The 25,806-nt window shown below is 37.2% G+C and overlaps 1 protein-coding gene across 1 annotated transcript in view; it reads left to right on the plus strand.

Moving 5' to 3' along the window:
- Nucleotides 1–25,806, plus strand: part of FAM162A (family with sequence similarity 162 member A) — a 30,403-nt gene that overhangs the window by 1,530 nt on the left and 3,067 nt on the right. The window contains exons 2-3 of the mRNA XM_032480346.1: nt 16,422–16,544; nt 18,851–18,959. Coding sequence (XP_032336237.1) covers nt 16,422–16,544; nt 18,851–18,959 — 232 coding nt within the window. The remainder of the gene's footprint in view (nt 1–16,421; nt 16,545–18,850; nt 18,960–25,806) is intronic.

Consider the following 25,806-nt stretch of genomic DNA (forward strand, 5'->3'; position numbering starts at 1 on the left):
ACTCCAGTTAGATCCGTTAAGGATATTATATGAGCAGCTCTTCCCAAAGGATCTCTCAGTGTCTCATGTTTTATGAGCAGCTCCAAGCAATCTGCTCTTTCACCCAGTTTTGCCCATTTTATAGCTAAACACTTTGACACAAACATTGTTTTACTTGATTGAATTCTCATAATAGCCCTTTTAGGTACGTCTTATTATCCACTCTTTATTTTACAAATGAATAAACATAGGTCTGAGAGTTAGATGACTTGTCCCAGATGGCTTCACCATAAAATGTTTGAGTCAGGAAGTGAGTCAGTGCCCTCTAACTCTGATACTTGTATTCTTTGCTTTGTTCAAGCTGCTTGTTCAGATATGTGTGTACGTGTATTTGTTAGGGCTAATTCGGTCTCTTTGGTGTGAAATGGAAGAATAATAAAATGAAGATTTACTTGTGAATTGGAAGCACACATTTATATGCAAATAGCTTTAAATAAGAAGACTAATTTAACTGGCAACCTTACCAAAGGAATAGTAGACCAGATAGAAACATCATCTAGGCATACCTCACTTATCCAGAATATTATTTGAAAGAAGATACTCTAGGTGACTGAAATTTCAAAAAGCCAAGGCTTAATTCTTTAGATGATGGGCCCTTATTTTTAATTGTTTCTGTTGGAAATCTTTACTATACTCCTTTAGCGAACAGAATATAGGCTTTTATGATACTGAATTTGTCTACTGTTTTGTAGATGTAGGTCAGAGTTGTTAACTTCCAGTTCTTGGACCCTTTCACATATGAGAGATCCTATGAACTCCTGAAATTACATTCAGATTTTTATGATTATATGCCTGTTTGGGGAAGAGAGGGTCCATAGCTTGCATCTGTTACTCAGAGCAATCTGTGCTAAACTAAAAAGCACCTTTGTGATGATTTGGAACTAAATGGCTACTGACCCACACTACTGTGGGTTCCATGAGGGTAAGGACTGGATGTGTTTTGTTTTTACTAAATCTTCAGCCTTATCAGCCTTACCAGCTCATAATAGATAGGTAATAGATAACTTTTTGGAATGATTATTTTTAATAATTTTTTAAATAATTGTTTTAATAATAATTACTTTCTGTATAATAATGAATAGGTCAAAGGAGTGGAATGGTGTTACGAGAATGTTTCTTCACACCTTCAGAAAAGACTTACTGCCCTAAACGCCTTTGACTTATTAGCAGGTTTTAACATGAATTTGGATTATTATTAAACCAATGCAGTAGACCGTGGGCAGCCTCCTTGTCAGTTTAACCCACATCCCAGAGCACTAGAATCTAGAGATAAGTTAGAAGACATGTAGTACCCTAATTTTACAGATGAGGAGTCTTAAGTCATCAGGAAGAGAATTGGCTTGCTAAGGGTCACACAAGTACAAAGCTGGGAATACCTCCTGGCTCCCATTCTGATTTTATGTCCACTACATTCTGCTCCTTCATTGCTCTTTTTGTTTGTTCTTACTAACTAGCCCTAAATGAGTACATGCCCATTTTTACCATTTCATGATAGTCTTTGGCTTTGCTTTATCACTCCCTCCAAGTCTTGCCAACAGGTTTTTATCAAGCATATGCTGTGTGCCCCGTTCACTATGAAAGCTCTAGAATGAGTGGCCTGCCACTCTTCCTAAGACTAGAGTTTATTGCAGTGAACAAACAGACCTATATAATATGCCTGGAGAGCTTATACAAGACAGTATAAAGTTCTAGATTGCAACACAGATTTTAAATGCTACTCTAGTGTCATGGAGCTGGTTCCTCCTGGTTTTGTGCATATCTCTTCCCAGTTTCACAGTCATGTTACATTGGCAGCTTGAGATCTGCCATGGTGAGGGTTATTGGCAAACACTACAAATCAGGGCTTTTCCTCATCAACCCCTTACCAAGAGCCAGCATATCACTGGCTTTACAAATTCAGAATAAGGAAAGTAATGTAGGTTAGGGTATCTACTGAAGGCTCTGTTGAAACAGAAGGGATGCTATGTGACTGAAGTATTGTGCTGTACACCAGAAGTTGGCACAACATTCTAAACTGACTATACTTCAATAAAAATATATTTTAAAAAAAGAAACAGGGTGGAGGAGTGAAGCAAAGGTAGGGACAGTAATGAGTCTGGAGAGGGTGTGAGGGGAGAAAGGATTACCTTGGATTTCAGGAGGTAATGGGAGATAAAGTGTGACTATGAGAGTTTGAACCAGATGAATTTGGACAAAAAGGAAACCTTCAAGCAGAAGTCATTAAAAAAACGTTTTTGGAAAATTAATATAGTTGCTGCATACAACAGGAATAGCTACTACCTGTGAAGATATTATAGTAATCCATGTGTGAGGTGATCATGCAAATGACAGTAAAGGAACAGATCTAGGAAGTGTTTTGAAGAAATTAGTATGGCTTTGAGACCTAGAGTAATTTAAGAAAGGACTTAAAGACTGAAGTTTTTGAGCATGGAGGACTGAAGGAGTGTTGTCCCATTGTCAGAATTGAGAAAGTTGGGAAGGGGTACTGGTTTGGCAGAGAGGGTGGTGCCTTATTGAGTGGGAGGTGGCATCTAGTTATAGGTGAGGATGGGACCTCAGTCAAAGACCTGAGGACAGAGGTTGGTAAAGTTAGGGAAATATACGGGAGCCATCAGTGTGGAGCTGATTATTAAAACAGGAGAGTCCTCCCTAAGAGTAGTGAGGAACAGAGGCAAAGACCAAACCTTGGAGACCTGACAGTGTAAGCAATAGGAAGTGGCAGAGGATACCAAAGAAGGTAGGTGACAGAGGTCAGAGATGAAGGAAGAGAATGTGGTGGTGGAATGTAAGGGGGGACTGAGTCCTTGTAGAAGGATGAGATCAGTAGAGTCAAATGGTCACAAAGATGGAAAGAGGAGAGTCAAATGAGCTAATGATGATTCAAAAAAACATTCATACAACTAGAAAGAAATCACTAGTTTACAGCAATCTTAGTAAAGTGAGTGGGGAAAGAAACATTGTAGCCAATATGTTGGCGATGGGGTGAAGGTAGTAAATACATACCACTTATTCAGTCACTTGAGCTGTGAAAAGAAGGAGATAGAATTTTATTTATTGGAGCTGTTGAGAACAAGTGAATCTTTTGTCCAGTGGACCCTCAGTGCCATTATGGTGTAATGAGTCAAGAATACTTATCAACTACCAGTAGAAGTATAAATCAATTCAGCCTTTCTGGAAAGAAGTTTGCTATATATATTAAAAATCTTAAAAGGATTCATGTTCTTTAACCCTTATATCCTTTAGCCTTCCACTACCAGGATTCCATATAAGAAAATAGTCAGAAATGCCATTAAGGATTTATGTAGAAAACTGTTCATTGAAACATTTTCTGCAGTAGTAAAAAATGAGAAATAAATCCAGCCATTAGGAATGATTGAATTCAAGTTGTATCTGTTGGATATTATACAGCTATGAAAAGTATTTTTAAATTCATGTTTTGGAAATGTATTTGTGACATAAACAAGATAATGATGTTATCTGATTATGAGAAATGTATATGTTGTGTCTAAGCATAGGAAAGTCCAGGGAGAGATACACTAAGTTGTTATACCCAGGTGGTGTGATTATGGATGCTTTTATTTTTCTTCATACCTTTTTTTTAGTTTCCAAATTTTCTGTAATGAGCAAGTGTTTCTTTTATAATTTAAAGATTTTTTAAGAGGGGGGAGACAATGTTTGGCAGGAAAAAGGCAGTGGAAAGCAAGAATCTAGAGGTTGTGAGAATTTTGGTACATCTCTCAGCAACCTACATCACAAATGGAAGGGTTCACTAGTTCTGAGTGAAGGATGGATGAGTGTTCTTCCGAGCCTGCAGGGGCAGATGAGAGAACAGATGGAGAGGCAGGGAATCTGTTTCTGTCACAAAACCAATTGAGGTCAACAGCTGAGACAGAGTTTCAAATAGCCGCTGTTGAGAGTGGGCTGGAATGTTGATGGGAGGACAGAAGATCACCAAGGAGTGGCCTCATCTCACTGAAGTTTGGCCACCAGATACATAGATACTTTTCTTTCCATAGAGTTCCCCTCCCAATTTAAAAACTGGCCAGGTTTCAAGGGTTTATTTATAAAACTATTTTTTTGAACTCTAAGATCTTTTCCCATAGAAACAGTGTTCCAAATGGTGATTAGAGTTCTAGCCTGCCCAGAAAAACTCATGGCAGTGTGTCTTGCCCATTTTTCCTTCCTAGTATTTTTCACATGTTCATTCCTCTCTCTTGGGACCTATAGCTGTCCTCTTTCCTGTGCACAACCCACTTGAACTGCAGTGTTGTGACACCACCTAAAAGGAGGTTTCCATATTCATGTCTACCCATTTCTGTTCCCTTTACCCTACTTTTCCCCCATCCCCAGCCTGTCCTGCATTCTGCTCTCAGATTTATCTTCCAAAATCACCATGGTTATTGTTGCTTTCCTGCTCAAAATTGCTCTGTCCATTTCCCAAATTCTTTTGGGTTTGGCAGACAAAGGACTCTCACTGTCGGGGAGTATGGGTAGGCACAACAGGCAGAGCCAGAGTGCACTAGGCCTGCTCTGTCCTTTTCCCGAATTCTTTTGGGTTTGGCAGACAAAGGACTCTCACTGTCGGGGAGTGTGGGTAGGCACAACACGCAGAACCAGAGTGCACTAGGCCAGTATCATCACTTAAATCTCACCCAAGGACATCAGCCAGGCCCTTATTAACTCATTAAGGCAGTTAGGCTGGTGAGAATAGGCTGCCTGGCAGGCAGATACAGAAGTCTATGTCATATACAAGAGCAGGGCAAATCAGAGTTTGAAGCCAGAAAAAAAATCCATCCTTTGTCAGAATAGTTGCAGTCAGGAGACATCAAGCTGTTCAGGTTTCATCACTGAAAAAAGCTCAGAGCAAGTTAATGTTTCAGGTTTGTTTTGTTGTGGTCAGCCTTTAGAGCAATCCAGCTTTGCTTCTAATATAGAAAGCAAATCAGTGGTTCTCCAACTTCTCTAAGCCACATAATTACCCTAACTTAATCATTTTTCTTTCTGGTAGGTCTGCTGAGCAGCTATAAACATTTGACATATGATTTCATCATAATTATAAAATACAGTATTGACTAGATAGCATATATATAGGAACTTTGCCATCCTCAGAATAAGCATACATTTAGCTTTTTCCTCCTGACACTTAAAATTGACTCTGATTCACAAAACAAACTTTCAAAGTTCCTTCCTCAGACTTGCGCTTTCCTATCACAGCAAACATTTCAGGGTGAGCAATATACTGTTTCAGTTCTAGAAGGATTAAATAGGCATTTGTGGGCTAGCATGAGAGCTGCCTAAATATTTAGATCAAAAAGTCTTTACATGGGACATGAACAAGGAACATCGTTGCCCTGGAAACAAGGTGCTTCTCCCAGCTGGGATGATGGTAGCTCCTGGCCTTCTGGATCACTGGGAAGAGAATAAGGGCAGAGTCTCACAGTAGTGCAGTTGGGTCAGCTCTGTGAGCTCTGGTCATTCATTGTGTGATAATCAGACAGTGGCTGTTTACCTGTGAGGGGCCGCCAGCTGCTGTAGAGGAGGGATGTGAAATAAACCCTTTTCCCCGGGGAATGAGGATGAGAACACGGGGGATGACCTGTAGAACAGTTCCCACTGCATATTGTCAAGTAACTGAGTAGCTAGCGTATCAAGAGACTGCATGCTCTGTAAAATCTGAAAGCTGTTCATATTTTAATATACTCCACAGGGATTCCAAACTTTCGGTGTAATGAGTTACGTATTATTGATATGCGGAAGTTAGAAATAAAGCAGAGCTCCTTTTCAGTGAATTGTTGTTGAAGAGCGGGATTTTGAACACATCCAGAGGCATAGGAGTTAAGCTCTACATGTATGCCTTCCTCATTTATGGGTCTGTGTTCAACAGGGAATCTAGCTGGTTATGTTGAAGAATAGGGATTCTCAAACATGGCAGCACGTTAGAATCACTTAGAGAATCTTTTAAGAAAAATACAAATGCCAGAGTTCTCGTCACAGAAATTGGAATTTAGCTGGTTTGGGATGGCCCTGTGCTTTGGGTTCTTCTGTGAGTTTTTTGGTGATAATTTCAGTATACAGAGCTTGCAATCCACCTTTCTGGAGTAGTGCTTCTCAAACTTCAGTATGCACAAGCATCACTTGAAGGGCTGTAAAAACATTTTTCCAGTCCTAACCCCAGGAGATTCTGAAGGTTTAGGGTTGGGTCTGAGACTTTGTATTTCCTTGAAGCTCCCAGCTGAGGCTGAAGAGCACTGTTCTGCAGTGTTGGTTTCCATGTGTCTGGCACACAGTATGTATTCATCAGCTGTTGAATGAACGTGGTGGGTATCTATTTGCTTCTTGAAATTTAATGTTCGTATGAATCACTTGGATATCTCATTAAAAATGCGGATTAAGATTCTATAGGTCTGGGGTGGGAGCTGAGAGTTTGCATTTCTAACAGGCTCACAGGTAATAGCAACCACATTTGAAAATAGCAAGATGTGACAAGATATATATCATCATGTGTAATTTTCTCATCTTATCTCCATCAAGGTACACTAGTCACGTGACCTTCACCTGCATTTCTTTGGTTTACCCTGAATTGGACACATTTCCTACCTATGTCCCATTTCTTTCCTTTTCAATCCCACTCCAAAAGCACATTGGAGGCAAATGAGTGAGAATGACATTTTTATAAAGATAACGTCAAATTCTCTTAAAATATTAAATATCAAATAAATATAAAAATTTTGTAAACTATGTATAAAGTGAAAAATGGTAAGATGTAATTAATAGCCATGTTTTTATTTGAAATAATTTTAATTTACAGAGATGTCACAAAGATAGTACAGAGTTCTGTGTACCCCTCATCCATTTACCCCAAATGCTATTGTTTTACATAAGCACAGTACATTTGTCAATATTAAGAAGTTAACATTGGTACTTTGCTATCAACCAAAGGACAGACTTCATTTGGTTTTTATTGGTTATTCTGCTGATGTCCATTTCTGTTCCAGGATCCAGTCCAAGATACCACGTTGCATTTAGTTGTCCCTGTCTCCTTAGTGTCTTCTGTTTTGTGACAGTTTCACAGTCTTTGATTTTCATGATCTTGACAGTTTTAAGGAATACTGGTCAGATGTTTTGTAGAATGCCTCTCAATTTGGTTTTGTTTGACGCTTTATCATGCTAAGACTAGCATTATGAGTTTAGGGGAAGAATAAATAGCACAGAAGTAAAGTGCCCTTTTCATCACATCAGAGTAGAGAGTACATAATATCCACGTGATTTATTACTGATGAATTAACCTAGGCCAGTTTGTTTCTTCCTTGTAAAGTCACTATTTTTCCCTTTCCGTACTCTTTTCGTCGGAAGCAAGCGCTAAGTTCAAACCCACATGCAAGGGGAGAAGAATCCAGAAGGGAAAGCGTATCTACATATATTTGGGGTTTTTCTGTCAGAGATTTGTCCCTTTTTCCCTGTTTATTCATTCATCCAGTTATTCAAATTAAAATTGACTCATATTTTATTTATTTATTTATTTATTTATTTATTTATTTATTTATTTATTTATTTATATGTGGACTCATTTTAAATTACAATCTATTACTATGTTAATTTATTGTGTTGTTCATATTATTCCAGTTTAGTTTCTATCACATCAGCTCCTGTGTCTCTTTACGTGCCCTCCTCCTTTTATTTTTTGAACACTTCCTTACTTTCTGGCACTACAGGATATTCCAGACTCATCTTGTAATTTCTCTGCCCCAACCTAGAGTCAGCTATTTTTCTCCAAGGATCCCTGGTTCCTTTTATTGGATAATGGTATTTAGAAACCAAGATCTGAGCACTGAGTATGCTTGTTGCTACTAAAGTGTCACTAATTCCAGGCCTTCCAGTGGGTAGAGCTAGAAAATATATGTGTATGTACTAAACTATGTATACACACATACTTCTAATTATGCCTATATTTATTTCATATCTATCATTTCTCTTTTGTCTCTATGGGGGTGGGGAGAGAGAGAGGGAGGGAGGGAGAGGGAGGGAGGAGTTTATATATAAGGCTAAAGGGGTTCATCCTGAGTTCTCTGACTCTGATCCAGCACACATTCTTTCTAGCCTTCCACCCTCACGTTTGGAATTTCTTTCTTTGAGGGTGAGAAACCTGGCTCGCTGTCATTATCTACCATTTAGTTACTTATTTGTTCATTGTTAACCCATGCTCCTATAAGAAACAAATTTGCCAACTAGAGTATAGTGTTTATATATATTTTTTGTCTTTAGTCTTACAGTTTCCAGTCAAAACAGTATTTTCCACAGTTACGTAGATCAGCTTCTTTTTTCCCACCTTGAAGTTATGAGGTTAGGTCATACATTTCTAATACAGTTAGATACATTTGTCACAATCTGCATTTCATCCTGGGACTCCCTCAACTTCCTGGTTGATATTTTTAAATCTGCATGTATCAAAATTCTTTGTTTTGTGTAGTTTTAGGGGATTGGACAAATGCCATGATTTTATTTTTAAGCAAATCACTGGCAAACTTTGTAACTAACAACATACGTGTAACAAACCTGGCAACTGATCTTCACACAGGCTAGGAAATACTAAATTAGATGATCTTCTAAAAGCCTGTTTCTCCTTCAGCATTCATTGAACCTTCATTTATCATTGCTAATTCCCAGAGATTGATTATGTCCCAAGTAACATCACTGATGGTTATCTCCAAGAGAGTCTTGAAAGAGTCTTGAGGGAAAAAAAAAAACAAAGCATCTCCACCACTCTGCACTGTCAATTGGGGTTAGAAAGACTTTTTATGGAAAGGAAGAGACAACAGCAGAAGCCAGTACCTGAACTGCCTCATCTGGGCTGAACCACTGGAGCCTCCAGCTAGCAGTAGTAACTCTAAGACACTGATTTTCAAATTGTGAGTCCCCAGACCAACAGTATCAGCATCACCTGGGAAACTGTTAGAAATGCAAATTCTCAGGCTCCACCTACACTTACTGAGTCAGAAACTGGAAATGGGGTCCAATAGTCTGTGCTAAGAGTTCTGAGTGCTTCTGTTGCACACTAAAGTTTGAGGACCTGTACTCTTAAGATTAATCAGCCATTTGCCAGTCAGGGCCTGAGGAGCAGCAGTGGGGCTTCATCTTGACTTCCTGCTAGGGCCCTGGGGACACAGAACTGGTCAACCAGGGACAGGCTTTAATTGTAGCCAAAGGTTTAAAGGGCTGTTTTTCTTGTGGTTTATATGTTTGTTTTTAATTGTGATCCACCAGAGGATGGGAAATTTCTGGCTTCAGTGTCTAGGACAATATATTCTTTTTCTTTGAGGTAGAAAAGAAGAGTTTATGACACTAAAACATTTTTATGCTTTAATTTTTTTGTAATTACAAAATAAAGACCAGAATCATATCAAATACTTCCCGTTTTTTTTAGTAGATACCAGGTTTTTAAATTATTTTTATAATGGTCTGTTATTTATAATATGTATAACATCATGTTTATGTTTTAATAAGTAGTTATACCTTAGGGAGTTAAAAATTACTGGTATCCGGTATGAAGTTTTAGTAAGAAAAAGTTGGGAGATATTTTCTGATCTAGGTAAATCTCTCATGCCTTTAAATCCCTATTCTGTACCTCCATCCCTGGGCACCTCTGTGACTTCAAATCCTACACTTCTTTTTATTATTCACTCTGTTCCAGCCATGCTGGCCTCCTCTTTGTGTCCCTAGAACACTTCAGGGCCTTTGCACTTACTGTGATTTCTGTTTGGAATGCTCTTTCACCAGATCCTTGCCTTCTAGCTCCCTCACTTCCTTCAAAAGTAGCATTCTCAGAGAGAACTCCTGCTACCCTATCTAAAATTTCACACACACACACAGTCACATTCCAAGCACACAAACACTTAGTGTCCCCATTGTTTATTTTTTCTCTTTGGAAGCTACTATCTAACAATAAATAAATAAATAAATATATATATATATATTTTCTCTCTCTCCAGTAGAATGAAAGTTTGACTGGCATAGATTTTTATCTCTTTTTTATATTGCCTAGAACAATGCCTGATACATACTAAGTACTCAATTATTATTTGTTGAATGAATGAATATCTCCAAACATGCATTTATGTAACTCACAGTAAGTTGCTGGTGATAGCACTTTTGCTTTTTCATTATTACCTGAACTGAGCTGAGAGGCAGCTTGTCTTTTATTCTTCTAAACTGTCTCTGTTCTGTTCTGTTCTCCTCAACTGCCTCTGTTCTAATTAAGAGGGATGGGGGAGGGAAGTACCTAAGAAAATAATTACTGATTCTTTCCTGTTTCCTATTTAGACAATAGAGCTCACTGCCAGTTAACTTTGTTCCTTTCTGTCTCAGTGCCTGCCAGAAGGGAATGGGACAGGATGGTGTGAGATGGAGCGTTGTAGGTCACATTAAACTAGTGTTTCTCTAGGGGAGATGAAAAAACCTGGAAATGGATGGTGGTAATAGTGGCACAACAGTGTGATCATTAATTATTTAATGCCACGGAACTATACGCTTAAAAATGTTTAAAATGTTCAATTTTGTGTTATATATGTTTTACCACAATTTTTTAAACCGCCAAAACATAGTGGTTCTCAAAGTATAGTTCCAAACCAGCAGTAGCAGCTTCCCCTAATAACTTGATAGAAATGCAAATTCCCAACCTTCCCCCTAGAACTGTTGATTCCAAAACTGGAGGTAGGTGGGCCTAGTGATTTGCATTTTAACAAGCCATTTGGGTGGTTTTGATGCATACTGAAGTTTTAGAGTCACAGCATTGAATAATTTTGTTTCAATCCTGAGAGCTATGAAGAGTTTTTGAAGGGTTTCATAGAATTTCCTCTGGTAACTGTATAAAATTACCTTGGTCAGAAATTCTGACCACCTTAGCAGTAAAATCAAAATGCTCTGAAAATGTTTTGAAGATTAGTATTGTAAGTAGCGTTGCAAGAAACAAACTTAACATTCAGAGTGCCTACTGTGTCTTGAGCATCTTGCCAAATGCTTTCACATTTGTTTTTCCATTTAACCCTTTAGTCAACCCTGGTGAAGTAAATATTACATTACCCACATTTAGAATGATGAAAGAAGCTGAGATCAGTTATCATTTTATCTACTTTCCTTACAGTGTATACTTGCTGCCACTAGGTGGCACTGGTGGTGTGGTTTCCCAGACCCAGGCAAAGCTTTCCGGGACTACATGCCTAGAAAACTGAAATAAATGAGGCCTCTTATGAAAGAAATCAGACTGCAGGCAACCACAAATCTTGGTACATAGCAGTTCCAACTTCAGTATGTCAGTTAGGACTCTGAAAATCCACTCCTATATAAAAGCAATGAAAACACTGCCAAATTCTTACATTCAACTTTTTCAGAACTCTATAAAATACCCAGAGGCTTGTGACAATCTGAGTAGCATTTCTCCAAGAAAATCACTTAATCATGGTAAGAACAGCAAGACTTATAAAGTTTTAACTGATTCCTGTTTCCTCTTGGCTTCACAGTAGCCTTGAAAACTAATAGTCTCAGTCATAGCTATGAAAACCTAGCAGACACTCAAGAAGGCAGAATAGATTTGGAGCTCCCCAAAGCCCCTCACCCCAGAGAACTGTTACTTTGACCTGTCTGGTAGTTCCATGGAAATCTTCCCTCATGGGGCATACCTTTTTCCCCTCCTCTGACTCAGAGCTAACACAATACAGCTTCTCCTTCACCCACTCCAGAGCATGCTCCAAAATGCAGACAAAGCCATTCAGCAGAGGCCAGCAGACTTATTAGTGGAAGGCATTTAAAGAAATCTCTGTCCAGTTATTAGCTGACCACTAAACTAACACAGAACATAGACTTCGGTGGCAAAACACAACAAAGAATACAAGGGAATATAGATCGTAGGAAATGGAATTGAGAGTCCAGAAATAAGCCCTCACGTTTTTGGACATTTTTCTATATTGTGTCAAAACAATTCAACAGGGGAAAAAAATAGTCTTTTCAATAAATGATCCTGGGAGAACTGGATACCCAATGTGCAAGAGGATGAAGTTGGATTCCTTCTACATACAATGTATCAACATTAACTCAAAATGGATCACAGATCTAAATATTAGAGCTAAAACTATAACATTCATAGAAAATAACAGGAGTAAACCTTTGTGACCTGTGACACCAAAAGCTCAGTCAAGCAGCAAAAGAAAACATAGATAAATTGGACTTCATCACAATTAAAAATTTCTGTATTTAAAGGGCATCAACTACCATGAAATGATACCCCATGAAATGGAGAAAATATTTGCAAATCATGTATCAGGCAAGGAACTTGAATCTAGAATATATAAGAACTCTTACAACTCAGTAATAAAAAGCAATCCAGTTAAAAAATGAGCCAAAGAAGCTGAATGAACATTTCTCCAGAAAAAATATACAAATATCCATAAGCATGTGGAAAGATTCTCATTGTTGCTACTCAGTAGAGAGATAAAAATCAAGACCATGTTGTGGGGGAGGGAATAGCTCAGTGGTAGAGCATGTGCTTAGCATGCATGAGATCCTGGCTTCAATCCCCAGCACCTCCATTAAAAAAATAAATAAACCTAATCACCCCCCTCAAAAAAGTGAAAAAAAAAAAATCAAGACCATGTCGGGGAGGAAGAAATTTTCTTCTACCCTTCTCAGTTCTTCTGTCTGGTCTAAGAATTAAGTTGACATGAGACATAATGAGTTGACATTAAATAACATATACATGGGAGAGACCCAGGAAAACTGAGTAATTCAATGAAGTGGCTGTAACCCTCACCTTAAATATCTTCAGCTAAAGACAAAGAGGATGTTGGGAGTAGAGGGTTTGGGAGTTACCATGTGACTCAGAAATTTCACCTCTTAGTATATGCCCCAAAGAAATGAAAATAGATGTTCACTCAAAAACTTGTACACAAATGTCCATGTCAGCATTATTTATAACAGCCAAAAAGTAAGAACTACCTAAATGTCCACTGACAATGTATAAACAAAGTCTGGGATATCTGTGCAATGAGAAAATTTGTCATTAAAAAAATAATAAATCAAGTACTGATAAATGCTACAGTATGAACAACCTTGAAAACATTTTAAGTAAAAGAAGCAAATTACAAAAAGCCACATACGTGATTCTATTTGTATAAAACATCCGGAATATACAATTCAGTAGAGGCAGAAAGTAGATTAGTGGTTTTCTGGGGTTGGAGGGAGGAAGAAACACAGAGTGACTGCTAGTGGATTCAGAGTTTCTTTCTGGAGTGATGAAAATCTTCTGGAATTAGATAATAATCAATGTATAACTTGTGTCTATAATAAAAACTTCTGAATTCTACACTTAATTTAAAAGGATGGATTTTTATGAATGGAATTATGTATCAATAAAAAAATCTTTACACAAATATAAACACATGCCCATGAGAAGTTCACAGTGATATCTTTTACTTTTTTTTTTAATTGAAGTATAGTCAGTTTACAATGTTGTGTCAATTTCTGGTGTACAGCACAGTGCTTCAGTCATACATGAATATACATATATTCGTTTTCATATTCTTTTTCACCGTAAGCTACTACAAGATATCGAATATAGTTCCCTGTGCTATACAGTATAAACTTGTTTATCTATTTTATATATACCAGTCAGTATCTGCAAATCTCAAACTCCCGATTTATCCCTTCCCACACTCTTCCCCTTGGTAACTATGAGTTTGTTTTCTATATCTGTGACTCTGTTTCTGTTTTATAAATAAGTTCATTTGTCTTCTTTTTTTATGTATTCCACATATGAGTGATAATCATGTAGCATTTTTCTTTCTCTTTCTGGCTTACTTCACTTAGAATGACAGTCTCCAGGGCCATCCATGTTGCTGCAAATGGCATTATTTTATTCTTTTTTGTGGCTGAGTGGTATTCTATTGTATAAATATTCCACAACTTCTTTATCCAGTCAATATCTTTTAGATTGTTATGTTTAAAAGTTTTTTTAACAGCAAGAAAAAAAAGTGAGGAAATTACGTTTCTCACCAGCTTTAGAGGTCCACTGCTATAACCATATTTGCTTCTCTTCCCTCTCTTGCCTCCCCTTATTGCTTCAAATTCTGACGCTACAAAGATACCCAAGTAGGAGTTTGGAACTTCAAAGGTATAGTCTATTTGTCCACTAACAAATAGATTTTTAAAAACTGTTTGAATTCTCCTGTGAACTTTTAACCACAAGGCAATATTCTTGTTGCATTAAAGGCAAGTCTTGGGCATCCCTTTTTTTGTCACCCAGAGCATCATGAAGTGCCAGGACCCTGGTCAAATTTATCATTGGTGCCTTTCCAGCTTTCTTTTTCTGTTCCATTCTACTACATAGTGCCCCCTTTCTTCCATGTCCTAGGGCCCTAGGGCTCTGTTATGGTCTTCTGACTGAATCCTATGCCAGTCCTAGTCTCTCTTGTACCATGACCCTCCCATATTCAGAATTATCCACTTTCACCCTCATCAGAACGGTTTCTGGCTGTCTCTGCTTTGAATTCGAATTAATTATCGACTGATTAAAAATGTTCATGCTAACACTGAAGGTGAAAATTTCTAAGTTCTGAAGCATTCCTTTGTTTTAAAAAGAAATGTATTTCTTTGTTCACGGAGAAGATTTGGAAACGTAACAAACTCAGTAACAAATGAGCCTTCCTCAAGCGTCTCTATGATGCCTTTAAAGGAACCAGAGCACCTTGGAGGAATGTCTGATTCCAAATCTGGGGCAGGAAGCATTTAAAATGAGTTCAGAACATCTTGTCAGAAAGTAAGGTGGCTGTGATCACTGAGCGCATGTTGAAAGGACCCAAGAGACAGCTTAGAAAGGTCCCCAGTGACTAAAGATGGGGACATCTGGGCATCAAAAAGAAAAATAACTGGAATGGACTGGGGCACATCACGTGTTAAATGCAAGAGCTACTTATGTTACTTTTAAACAGAAAGTCACCTGTGAGGGTGACTTTGCAAGGAAACCAATTCATTAGTTTGAAAACTGCCAAATAAAGGAATCAAGCATTCTACATTTCCTATATCACTTTTATCTTAGGATAACCAAATGGTTACTGTATAACAGAATAGTACCATCTTTCAACCCTTAGTGAAACAGTAGATCTAGGTAACATCACCGATGTCTGCTAAAAACATTAGATGAAAGTTTGCTGGAGAACCTTCTAAGGGATAAGTCAGACCAATAGCATCTACTGCTCAACCTTAACATCGCAAAAAGACAATTGACATAATGCCTTTTGATGTAATACAGTGGGATGTACGTAGTACCACCTATGACATATTCTTGCTCAAAATTCTAACTTGAATGTGATGAAATCTCAAAGATCTGTTTATAGGAAATAGGGGAGTTAGAAGAATATGTTAAACAACACCATGGGGATACAATCAGCAAGAGCTAACACAAGGGAAATTCTGTAGAACTAATGATCTAGTTTCTTCAACAAATAAAGGGCAAGAAACAAAAGAGGGGGAGACCTATACAGGATACAACAACCATATTTAGTGCATGCACTTATTTAGAATAAGTCCACTGTAAAAAAAATTACAAGCCCGTTGTGGAAATTGAGTTATTGTTTGATCATGTGCTGATACCGAGAAAATATTTTTTAGTTATGTCAGTGGTATTCTGGATATGATTTTGAAAAGTTATTGTCTTGAGATGCATACTAAAATATTTATAGATGAACTGACAGGATGTTTGGGATTTGCTTTAAAATAATTGTGTTTGGGATTCAGATGAAACAATATTGGCCATGTATTGTTAATTGCTGAAACTGGGTGGTGAATACATAGATTTTTGTAATATTACTCTTTATAGGTGCTTAGAATTTAGACTTTAAAAAATGACTGCATACATATACTATATATAATAATACAGTTTTATACATTTATGTGTATATAAATATATATGTATATAGTTTTTAAATTACACGTAATTCACGACTATATCTACAGTTGATTTCTAGTTGGAGAATTATGGCTCCGATGGAACAAGACTTTCTAGAGCCCCTTGCTGGCCACTGCAGACCCCCACCCAGAGTTTACCAGAAGAGTGTTGGCAACTTGGCAACTTGTCATCTTGTTTTATCACTTCTGGGAGATTGCTAATCTTCACCTCAACAACCGGGTGCCATAATGCATAATATTCCCATCAGACTCATTGTTATGACAAGACACATGTGAGAAGTTCTTTTATAAAACTTACAGCTGATCCTATCTTACGTGTAGGATACTCATTTTTTAAATGAGTTAATTTTTATAAGTGAAATATGTATCTTGCAGGCATTTCATTTTGAGACATCAGATTTTTTTCATCATTTTTTTCCTCTCTTTTCTAGGAAATTATTTTAGGTTATGTGAAAGAGATGCTTCCTCATTTCTAAGGCCTACCAGAAACTCTGATTCAAAGAGAATAAATGGATTTTGCACCAAACCACAAGAAAGTCCAAAAGCTCCAACCCGTAAGTTTTTATTAGTTTTTCTAGTTATGGACTGGGGAACTCCCAAAGAGTAGAACAGCTTGGAATCAAAAGAACCTAAAAGAGATGTGGTCACAGGGGTTCCTACATCGTACCCTACTATGTAGTTCACACCTCCCTTATATTAGCTGTGCTCACAGGTAGCACTGATTTCTTTATTTTCCCCATTTGTCATTTTCATCTCTTGCCTCGAAGATTGAACTGGAGCTTTTTGTAAGACAGTAGATGCACTGAAGTAAATAGTGCTCTAGAAATCATCTTTTAAGAAGCCCCAAAGATGAACCAAATCAAAAAATGGTGTTTTGGGTAAAGTATAACTATAACTAGGAGTAAGCTCTGGTTTGTATGTTAACTTCAGCCATGTTTAGTCCTCTCCCTAACTCAAGAAGGAGCATAATATGTAAACTGTAGGGTCCCAGGAGCTATTTGTTTGTTGCTTCTTCATGGGAGTAAACTAGGGCCAGGCAAGTCTTGGTGAGTAGAAAACAACTGTCCTCAAAGAATTTTTATCAAGAGCTTAAATATGTTTATACCCTTTGACCTGGTATCTCACTTCTGGGGATCTATTCCAAGGAATAATCCCTATATGTGGAAAAAGCTTTGAATGTAAAGATGTTCCATATATATGTATGAAAATGAGAAACTAGTCCAAGTATCGATTCAGGAATTAATTATGTATGTTAGATCTACTTGAGATGTGCAGCTGTTGGAAATGGTGCTTATAAATACCACATACTAGCATGGAAAGTGTCATAATGTTAATGATCAAAGCAGGATACAAAATTTTATATTGTGTGTAAGCAGAAGCATGGTACATATAGAAATTACATATACATACATACTTAGGGGGAGAAGACTGAGGAAACACACTAAAGTAAAAATATAGTGGTAACACTATGACAAGAGAATTAGGGGTGGTTTTTTATCTTTTTCTTTTTCCACAGTTGTACTTTCTGAATTGTCTTTAATGAGTACACAAAAAGAGAAAAAATATGAAGTTGTGCTAAGTGCTGGAGGGTTAAAAGATAAAATTACAGCAGTATTATTTCTATACTTCTAAACCTCTTTTCTTGTTTTTGGTTCTTTATGGATTCTTTCCCTAGTGACTTTCCTGTTCCTTTTGCTGTTGCCTTCTGATTAAGTGAAGGGTACAGCATAAAGGTGACTTGTAGATAATAGTCAGGAATATGGTCTGTCTGCAAGAGATGCAGGCAGTACCTGGAAGTTGGATGAGATCATCTCCAAGGCCCTTTCTAACCCTGACATTCTGTGATTCCCTAACCTTTTCTGCTCCTTACCTTCAGTTACTTCCCCTTTCTTCCAAAGGCTCTCTTACAATCTAAGACTCTGCCTTTCTTGTTCACTTGCCTCTTCTGCTGGTCCATTTTCCTCTGCTGCCTCTTTCTCCTGTATCCTTTCTGGGTCATGCCCTAAGGCTCTCCCTTTGCATTGATGATTATCTCCCCTCCTGCCTTATTAATGAAACCTACTCAGATGGCATAAATTTAGACCCAGTAAACTAATATGGAATTCATGCTTTTTCCTCTCCTGACTGATTCATTTTAGAGTCTCCCTGTTTCACTTAACAGTACTGCTATTGTCTTAGTCATCCAATTTTGAGGTACTTCATGAATCCTTCTTTGTCTTCATTTAATCAGTCTCTAAATTCTTTGTCATCCACAGATACTGACTCTTTTGTCTCTCTTTCTACTGTTACAGCTCCAGTTCAGACTATATCACCTCACCCTTGTATTACAATCTCCTATTTAGACTTATTGCCCACTCTGTCCTATCCTTTTTCTTGCCACCCATTGTGCAGATTAATCTTTCTAAAACATTAACTTCTTTCTTGCATCAAAGTCTACAGTAGTTCTCAAATCAGTTCTAAAAACCTTACCCTGCTATTCAAGCTCTCTTATAACCTGATTTTACCTTACAAACTTTACAAAATTCTACTGAAGTCAAATGAGCTCATCACTGTTCCCTTCTTAGTTTATCATTTTTATGTTTACATCTTTGTTCATGGTGTTCTTTGGACTTTCAATGACTAGAGCTTGTATTGGAAAACAATGCTTTTATTTTACCTCATTCCTCACGGAATTTCTGAATTTCATTTAAGAAATGAGCAAACAGAAATTCCATTCAAATAAAGCTATAATTAGCTTGAGATTTCTCAATGATTCTGTTTAGTGAATAGCTAAAAAGCACAAATAGCATTTTAGCATTTTACTAAATTTGAGAGTCATGGCCTCATATAAGTAAGCTGTCTCATCTTGTTTTCCTCATAGACACTTACAGCCACAGAGTGCCATTACATAAACCTACGGATTGGGAGAAGAAGATACTTATATGGTCAGGTCGCTTCAAAAAGGAAGATGAAATCCCAGAGACTATCTCGTGAGTGCTGAATTTAGGGTTGTAAGCAACTTTTATTTTTCAGTGATCTCTTTTAAAGAAAAGCATTTCCTCTGAGTCTGTTTAAAACCTTTCAACCAAATTTTAAAAGTTTGCATTTCTCTGAATGTTTCCTTTTTGGCAAGTACCTGGAATAAAACAGTGCTGGGAAATCTGTCTTATCATTAATATCTTATGTAGTGCCTAGTGAAGAGCTGTCAGGTACTCTGAAGTCAGCTGATTTCATTTCCTCTCCTAGCTACAAAAGTGACTAAACAGTGAAGTTCATTGTTTTTAGTTTTTTTTTTTTTACATTTTTTATACATTTATTTTTGTAATTCCTCTTTTTAATTATTATTTTTTATTGAAATATAGTTGATTTACAGTGTTGTGTTAGTTTCAGATGTATGGCAAAGTGATTCAGTTATTCATATCTGTATCTGTTATTTTTCAGATTCTTTTCCGTTTTAGGTTATTACAAGATATTGAATATAGTTCCCTGTGCTATAGTGTAGTCCTTGTTGTTTATTTATTTTATATATGGTAGTGTCTATTTGTTAATCCCAAACTCCTAATTTATCCCTACTCCCATTTCCACTTTGATAACCATAAGTTTGTTTTCTGTGTCTGTGAGTCTATTTCTGTTTTGTAAATAAGTTCATTAGTGCCATTTTTTTTAGATCTCACATATGAGTAATATCATATGATATTTGCTTTTCTCTGATTTATTTCACTTACTATGATAATCTCTAGGTCCATCCATGTTGCTACAAATGGCATTCTTTCTTTTTTATGGCCAAGTAATATTCCAGTGTGTGTGTGTGCGCGTGTGTACATATATATATATATATATATATATATATATATATATATATATATATACACTTTTTTTAACATTTTTTATTGATTCATAATCATTTTACAATGCTGTGTCAATACTTTTTTTTTTTTTTTTAACATCTTCTTTATCCAGTCATCTGTTGATGGCCACTTAGGTTGCTTCCATGTCTTGTCTATTGTAAATAGTGTTGCTGTGAACATTGGGGTGCATGTATTTTTTTGAATTGGAGTTTTTGTTTTTTTCTGGATATATGCCCGGGAGTGGGATAGCTGGATCATATGATAATGCAATTTTCAGTTTTTTAAGGGACATCCATACTGTTCTCCATAGTCGTTGCACCAAGTTTCATTCCCAAGGGCATAGGAGTGTTCCCTTTTCTCCACACTTTTTCTGGCAATTATTATTTGTAGAGTGTTTGATAATGGTCATTCTGACCAATGTGATGTGATGTATCTCAATGTAGTTTTGACTTGCATTTCTCTAATAATTACTGATGTTGAGTATCTTTTCATGTGCCTGTGCCATTTGTATGTCTTCTTTGGAGAATTGTCTATTTAGGTCTTCTGCACATTTTTTTAATTGGGTTGTTCATTTTTTGATATTGAGCTGTATGAGCTATTTGTATATTTAAGTCTTTAAACAGTTTTGAGCATATTTGTGTATGTGCAAGGGCATGTTCTAACTTCACTGACTTACACGCGGCTGTCTAGCTTCCCCAACACCAATTGCTGAAGAGACTGTTTTCTCCATTGTATATTCTTGCCTCCTTCGTGGAAGATTATTTGGCCATAGATATGTGGGTTTATTTCTGGGCTCTCTATCCTGTTTCACTGATCCATGTGTCTATTTTTGTGTCAGTATCACACTGTTTTGATTATTGTAGCTTTATAGTATTGTCTGAAGTCTGGAAGTATTATGCCTCAAGCTTTGTTCTTTTTCCTCAGGATTGCTTTGGGAATTCTGGGTCTTTTGTGGTTTCATATAAATTTTAGGATTATTCGTTCTAGTTCTGTGAAAAATGTCATGGGTAATTTGATAGAAATCGCATTAAATCTGTAGATTGCATTAGGTAGTATGGTCATTTAACAATATTAATTCTTCTAATCCAAGAGCATGGGATATCATTCCATTTCTTTGAATCATCTTCAGTTTCCTTTATCAATGTTTTATAGTTCTTAGCATATAAATCTTTCACCTCCTTGGTGAGAGATTTATTTCTAGATATTTTATGTATTTATTTGTTTTTTGTGTGATTTTAAATGGGATCTTTGTTTTTACTTTCTCTTTCTGATAGTTCATTGTTAGTGTAAAAAAATGCAACAGATTTCTGTATATTAATCTTGTATCCTACTACCTTGCTGAATTTGTTTATCAGTTGTAGTAGTTTTTGTGTGGCGTCTTTAGGGTTTTCTATATATAGTATCATGTCATCTGCATATAATGACAGTTTTATCTCTTCCCTTCCAATTTGAATCCCTGTTATTTCTTTTCTTGCCTGATTGCTATGGCTAGGATGTCCAATACTATGTTGAATATAAATGGTGAGAGTGGGCATCCTTGTCTTGTTCCAGATTTTAGCAGGAAGGCTTTCAGCTTTTCACCATTGAGTATTCTGTTGGCTGTGGGTTGTCATAAATAGCTTTTATTATGTTGATATATGTTCCCTCTATACCCACTTTGGTGAGAATTTTTATCATGAGTGGATGCTGAATTTTAACAAATGCTTTTCTGCATCTATTAGCATGATCATGTGATTTTTGTCCTTTCTTTTGTTGAAACGGTGTATCACACTGATTTATTTGTGTATGCTGAACCATCCTTCTGACCCTGGGATGAATCTAACTTTATTATTATGTGTGATCTTTATTATGTGTTATTGGATTTGGCTTGCTAATATTTTGCTGAGGGTTTTTGCATCTATAGTCATGAAAGATACTGCTCTGTAATTTTCTTTTTTGGTAGTGTCTTTGTCTGGCTTTGGTGTTGAGTGATAGTGGCTTCACCGAATGATTTTGGGAGTTTTCCCTCCTCTTCAGTCTTTTTGAATAGTTTGAAAAGGATTGGTATAAGTTCTTCTGTGTATATTTGGTAGAATTCCCCACTGAAGCCATCCAGTCCTGGACTTTTGTTTGCAGGGATTTTTTAAAAAAACACATTCTATTTCACTTCTAGTGATCAGTGTGTTCAAATTATTTATTTCTTTTTGATTCAGTTTTGGTGGGCTGTATGTTTCTAGAAACTTGTCCATTTCTTCTTGGTTGTCCAATTTGTTAGCATATAATTGTTCATAGTATTCTCTTACGGCTTTTTGTATTTCTGTGGTATTGGTTGTTATTTCTTCTCTTTGATTTCTTATTTTGTTTATTTGGGTTCTCTCTCTTCTTGGTGATCCTGGCCAGAGGTTTGTCGATTTTGTTTATCCTTTCAAAAAAACAGCCCTTGGTTTGATTGATTTTTTTCTATTGGTTTTTTAATCTCTTTTTTATTTCCTCTCTGATCTTTTTTATTTCCATCTTTCTGCTGACTTTAGGTTTTGTCTGTTCTTCTTTTTCTTATTCTTTTAGTTGGTTGGTTAGGTTGTTTATTCGAGATTTTTCTCTTTTGTTGAGGAAGGCCCTATCTCTATGAACTTCCCTCCCAGGACTGCTTTTGCTATATCCTATAGACTTTGTATGGTTTTGTCTTCATTGTCATTTGTCTCAAGGTACTTTTTAATTTCCTTGATTTCATCATTGGTTTTTTAGTAGCATTTTATTTAGTCTCCATGGAGTCATTTTTTTTTCTCATTTCTCCATCTGTGGTTGATTTCTAGTTTCATGCCGTTGTAGTCAGAAAAGATGCTTGAAATAATTTCTACCCTCTTAAATTTGTTGAGGCTTGTTTTGTGTCCTAGTATGTGGTCTACCCTAGTTAATGTTTCATGTTCACTTGAAAAGAATGTGTATTCTTTCTGGGTGTGTGTGTGTAGTGTCCTGAAAATATTAATTAAGTCTAACTGTTCTGTTGTGTCATTTAGGATCTCTGTTGCCTTACTGGTTTTCTGCCTGGAAGATCTGTCCATTGATGTCAGTGGGGTGCTGACATCTCCTACCATTAAGTTTCTCCCTTTATGTTTGTTAGTATTTGTTTTATGTAGTTAGGGGCACCTGTATTGGGTGTATATATGTTAAATATGTTAATGAGTATAATATCCTCTTCCTTTATCATTATATAGTGTCTTTACTTTTTTTTATGGCCTTTGTTTTAAAGTCTATTTTGTCTTATATGAGTATTGCTTCCCCTGCTTTTTTGTCATTTCTGTTTACATGCAATTACTTTTTTCTTCTTCTCACTTTCATTCTATGGAGTCTTTTGCCCTGAAGTGGATCTTTTGTAGGCAGCATATCGTAGGCTTTTATCATCCAGTCTACCACTCTGTATGTTTTGATAGGAGCCTTTAGTCCATTGACATTTAAGGTAATTAATTGCCTTAAATTATTACCATTTTAAACCTTGTTTTTCAGTTGATTTTGTATTTCTTCTTTATTCCTTTCTTTGTCTTTTTGTTTTTCCTTTTGCGCTTTGAAGGGTTTCTTTTTTATTATGCTTGAGTTCTCTTTTTGGGTTTTGTGAATCTGTTGTATGTTTTTGATTTGTGGTTATCCTGGTTTTCAAGTATGTTAACCCATTACTATATCTACCTGCTTTAGACTATTAATCATATAAGCTTAAACACATTCTAAAAAATCTACATTTTCTTATTCCCCTCCTCCGTATTTTATGATTTAGATATTCTATTTTACATCTTTATGTTTATCCTTTTGCTGTTCATTGTAATTATAATTGCTTTCACAAAAAAATTTTTTAATCTATATACTGGCTTATTTAGGTGATCTACAGTCCTGTTATATATTTTCTTTTCCTATAGTGATTTTTCCCTTTCCTATAAATTCTTGCTTCTTTTCTATTTAGAAAAGACCTTTCAGTATTTCTTTTAGGATAGGTTTAGTGTTGCTTTATGCTTTTAGTTTTTGCTTATCTGAGGAATTCTGTCATTCTTCTTCTATTCTAAATGGTAATCTTGCTGGATAGAATATCCTAGGTTGCAGGTTTTTGCTTTCAGGACTTTGATATATCTTGCCACTCCCTTCTGGCCTGCAATGTTTCTGTAGAGAAATCAGCTGATAACCTTATGGGGGCTCCCTTGTAACTAACTCTTTGTTTTTCTCTTGCTGCCTTTAGACTCCTCCCTTTAACTTTTGTTGTTAATTATGTTATGTCTTGGTGTAGGTCTGTTTGGGTTTATCTTGTCTAGGGCCCTCTGTGCTTCTGGTACCTGGATATCTGTTTCCTTCTTTAGGTTTGGGAAGTTTTCTGCCACCATTTCTTCCATACATTTTCAATCCCCTTTTCTCTTTCTTCTCCTTCCGAGATCCCTGTTATGTATATATTGGCATGCTTTGTATTATCCCATAGGTCTCATATGTTCCTTTCATTTTTTTTCTTTAACCATTTGTCTTTTTGTCTGCTGTTCTGACTGAGTGATTTCTATTATTGTATCCTCTCGATCACTTATTCATTCTTCTGCAGTATTCAGTTTGCTATTTATTGCCTTAAGCTTGGTTTTCACCTTGGCAATTGTCTAATTTTGATTGGCTCCTCTTTATAGTTCCTTGTTACAATGATTTGCATTTCTATTGATAGCCTTTCTTAATTCCTTAAGCATTGTTTTACCTCCTTTTTGACCTTGGCATCTGGTAGACTGGTGGTGTCTGTTTCATTGTTCTTTCAGGGGATTTCTCTTATTCTTTTAACTTTATTTTCATTTTACTTATATTTCTCTGAACCTATGAATTTAAGGGAAACAGTTATCTACTGTGGTCTTGAAGGGCTATTTTTATGTAGGAGCATCTCTGTGTAGCCTGCATGAGTCCCATATTTTTGGTACAAGGGCTGTTTTTGGTATGGATGCCTGCCATGACTTTCCTCAGGGTGTGCTGGTCATTATCTCCTTGATGGGGATGTGATTGGTGTTGTGGTGACCAGAGCCTGCACTGGATGTTGGCTCTTTGGTTGTCACAGCCCTGCCAGGGGAAGAATCTGCTCCCCAGTTGTTGGTGTAGAAGCCTTCAAATCCAGTTGTAAGCTATAGTGTGAGGTGGGTGGGATTAGAGCACTTATGCTGGGAAAGGAGCCACTGTGTATTCCTTGCCAGGAGCTGTCTCTGTGCTCTGTGATGTCACCCACTGTATGCACCCACAAAGTACACTTTTGGCACTGTCCTCAGCCCCGCCTCCACTGTCATAATGCCCGCAATTGGCTCTGATTTCAGCCCCACTTCCACGTGTGTGAACACACAAAGCCTATTGCTGCTGGAGCTGGACCCACATCAGCTATGGAGAACCAGTAATTAGCACAGATATTCCCATACCCACTGGAAATCTGCTCAGATTTCAGCCCTCCTTCCATGTGTGGGCAACCAGCTGGTGTTTGCATGCTCCCAGAGCTCATAGCGACTGAGTTGTACCCGCTCTGAACACGCTGAGTGTGAGGCTGCTGTGACTGGGCCACACCCCTACCTTGGCATGTGTTAACAATGAGGCTTCTATGGCGGACCCAGGCTCCATCCTGTGCACATCCCCAGTTGTGGCCCAGATCACACTCCAGGCCCTTTGGGCTGTCTCCAGGCAGCCAAACAAAATCCTCCTCTGGGTCTGTTCACTGAAGCCCAACTTTCAGCACCCAGCTGCTGCGCACCCTAGTAGGCCCACATCTTGACCTGGGAAGTGCAGCAGATTGGCCAGTACTGTGTTCTGCTGGTCTCTGTCTGTCCTGCCTCCTGCAAGCCGGCTGCCGCACTGCACTGCACAAGCCACAGACTGCCTCTGAGGCTCTCTTTTCTGTCCTAATGGACCTCCCAGTTGGTGGGGGGGGGGTTCCCAGGGTGAGGGAACTTTTCCCCTTTCATAGGTCCCTCCCAGGGGTGCAGGTCTTGTCCTGATTCCTTTTTTTTTTCTTTTGTCCTACCTG

The sequence above is a fragment of the Camelus ferus genome, chromosome 1 (assembly GCF_009834535.1).
Source record: "Camelus ferus isolate YT-003-E chromosome 1, BCGSAC_Cfer_1.0, whole genome shotgun sequence".
Classification (NCBI taxonomy): Eukaryota; Metazoa; Chordata; class Mammalia; order Artiodactyla; family Camelidae; genus Camelus; species Camelus ferus.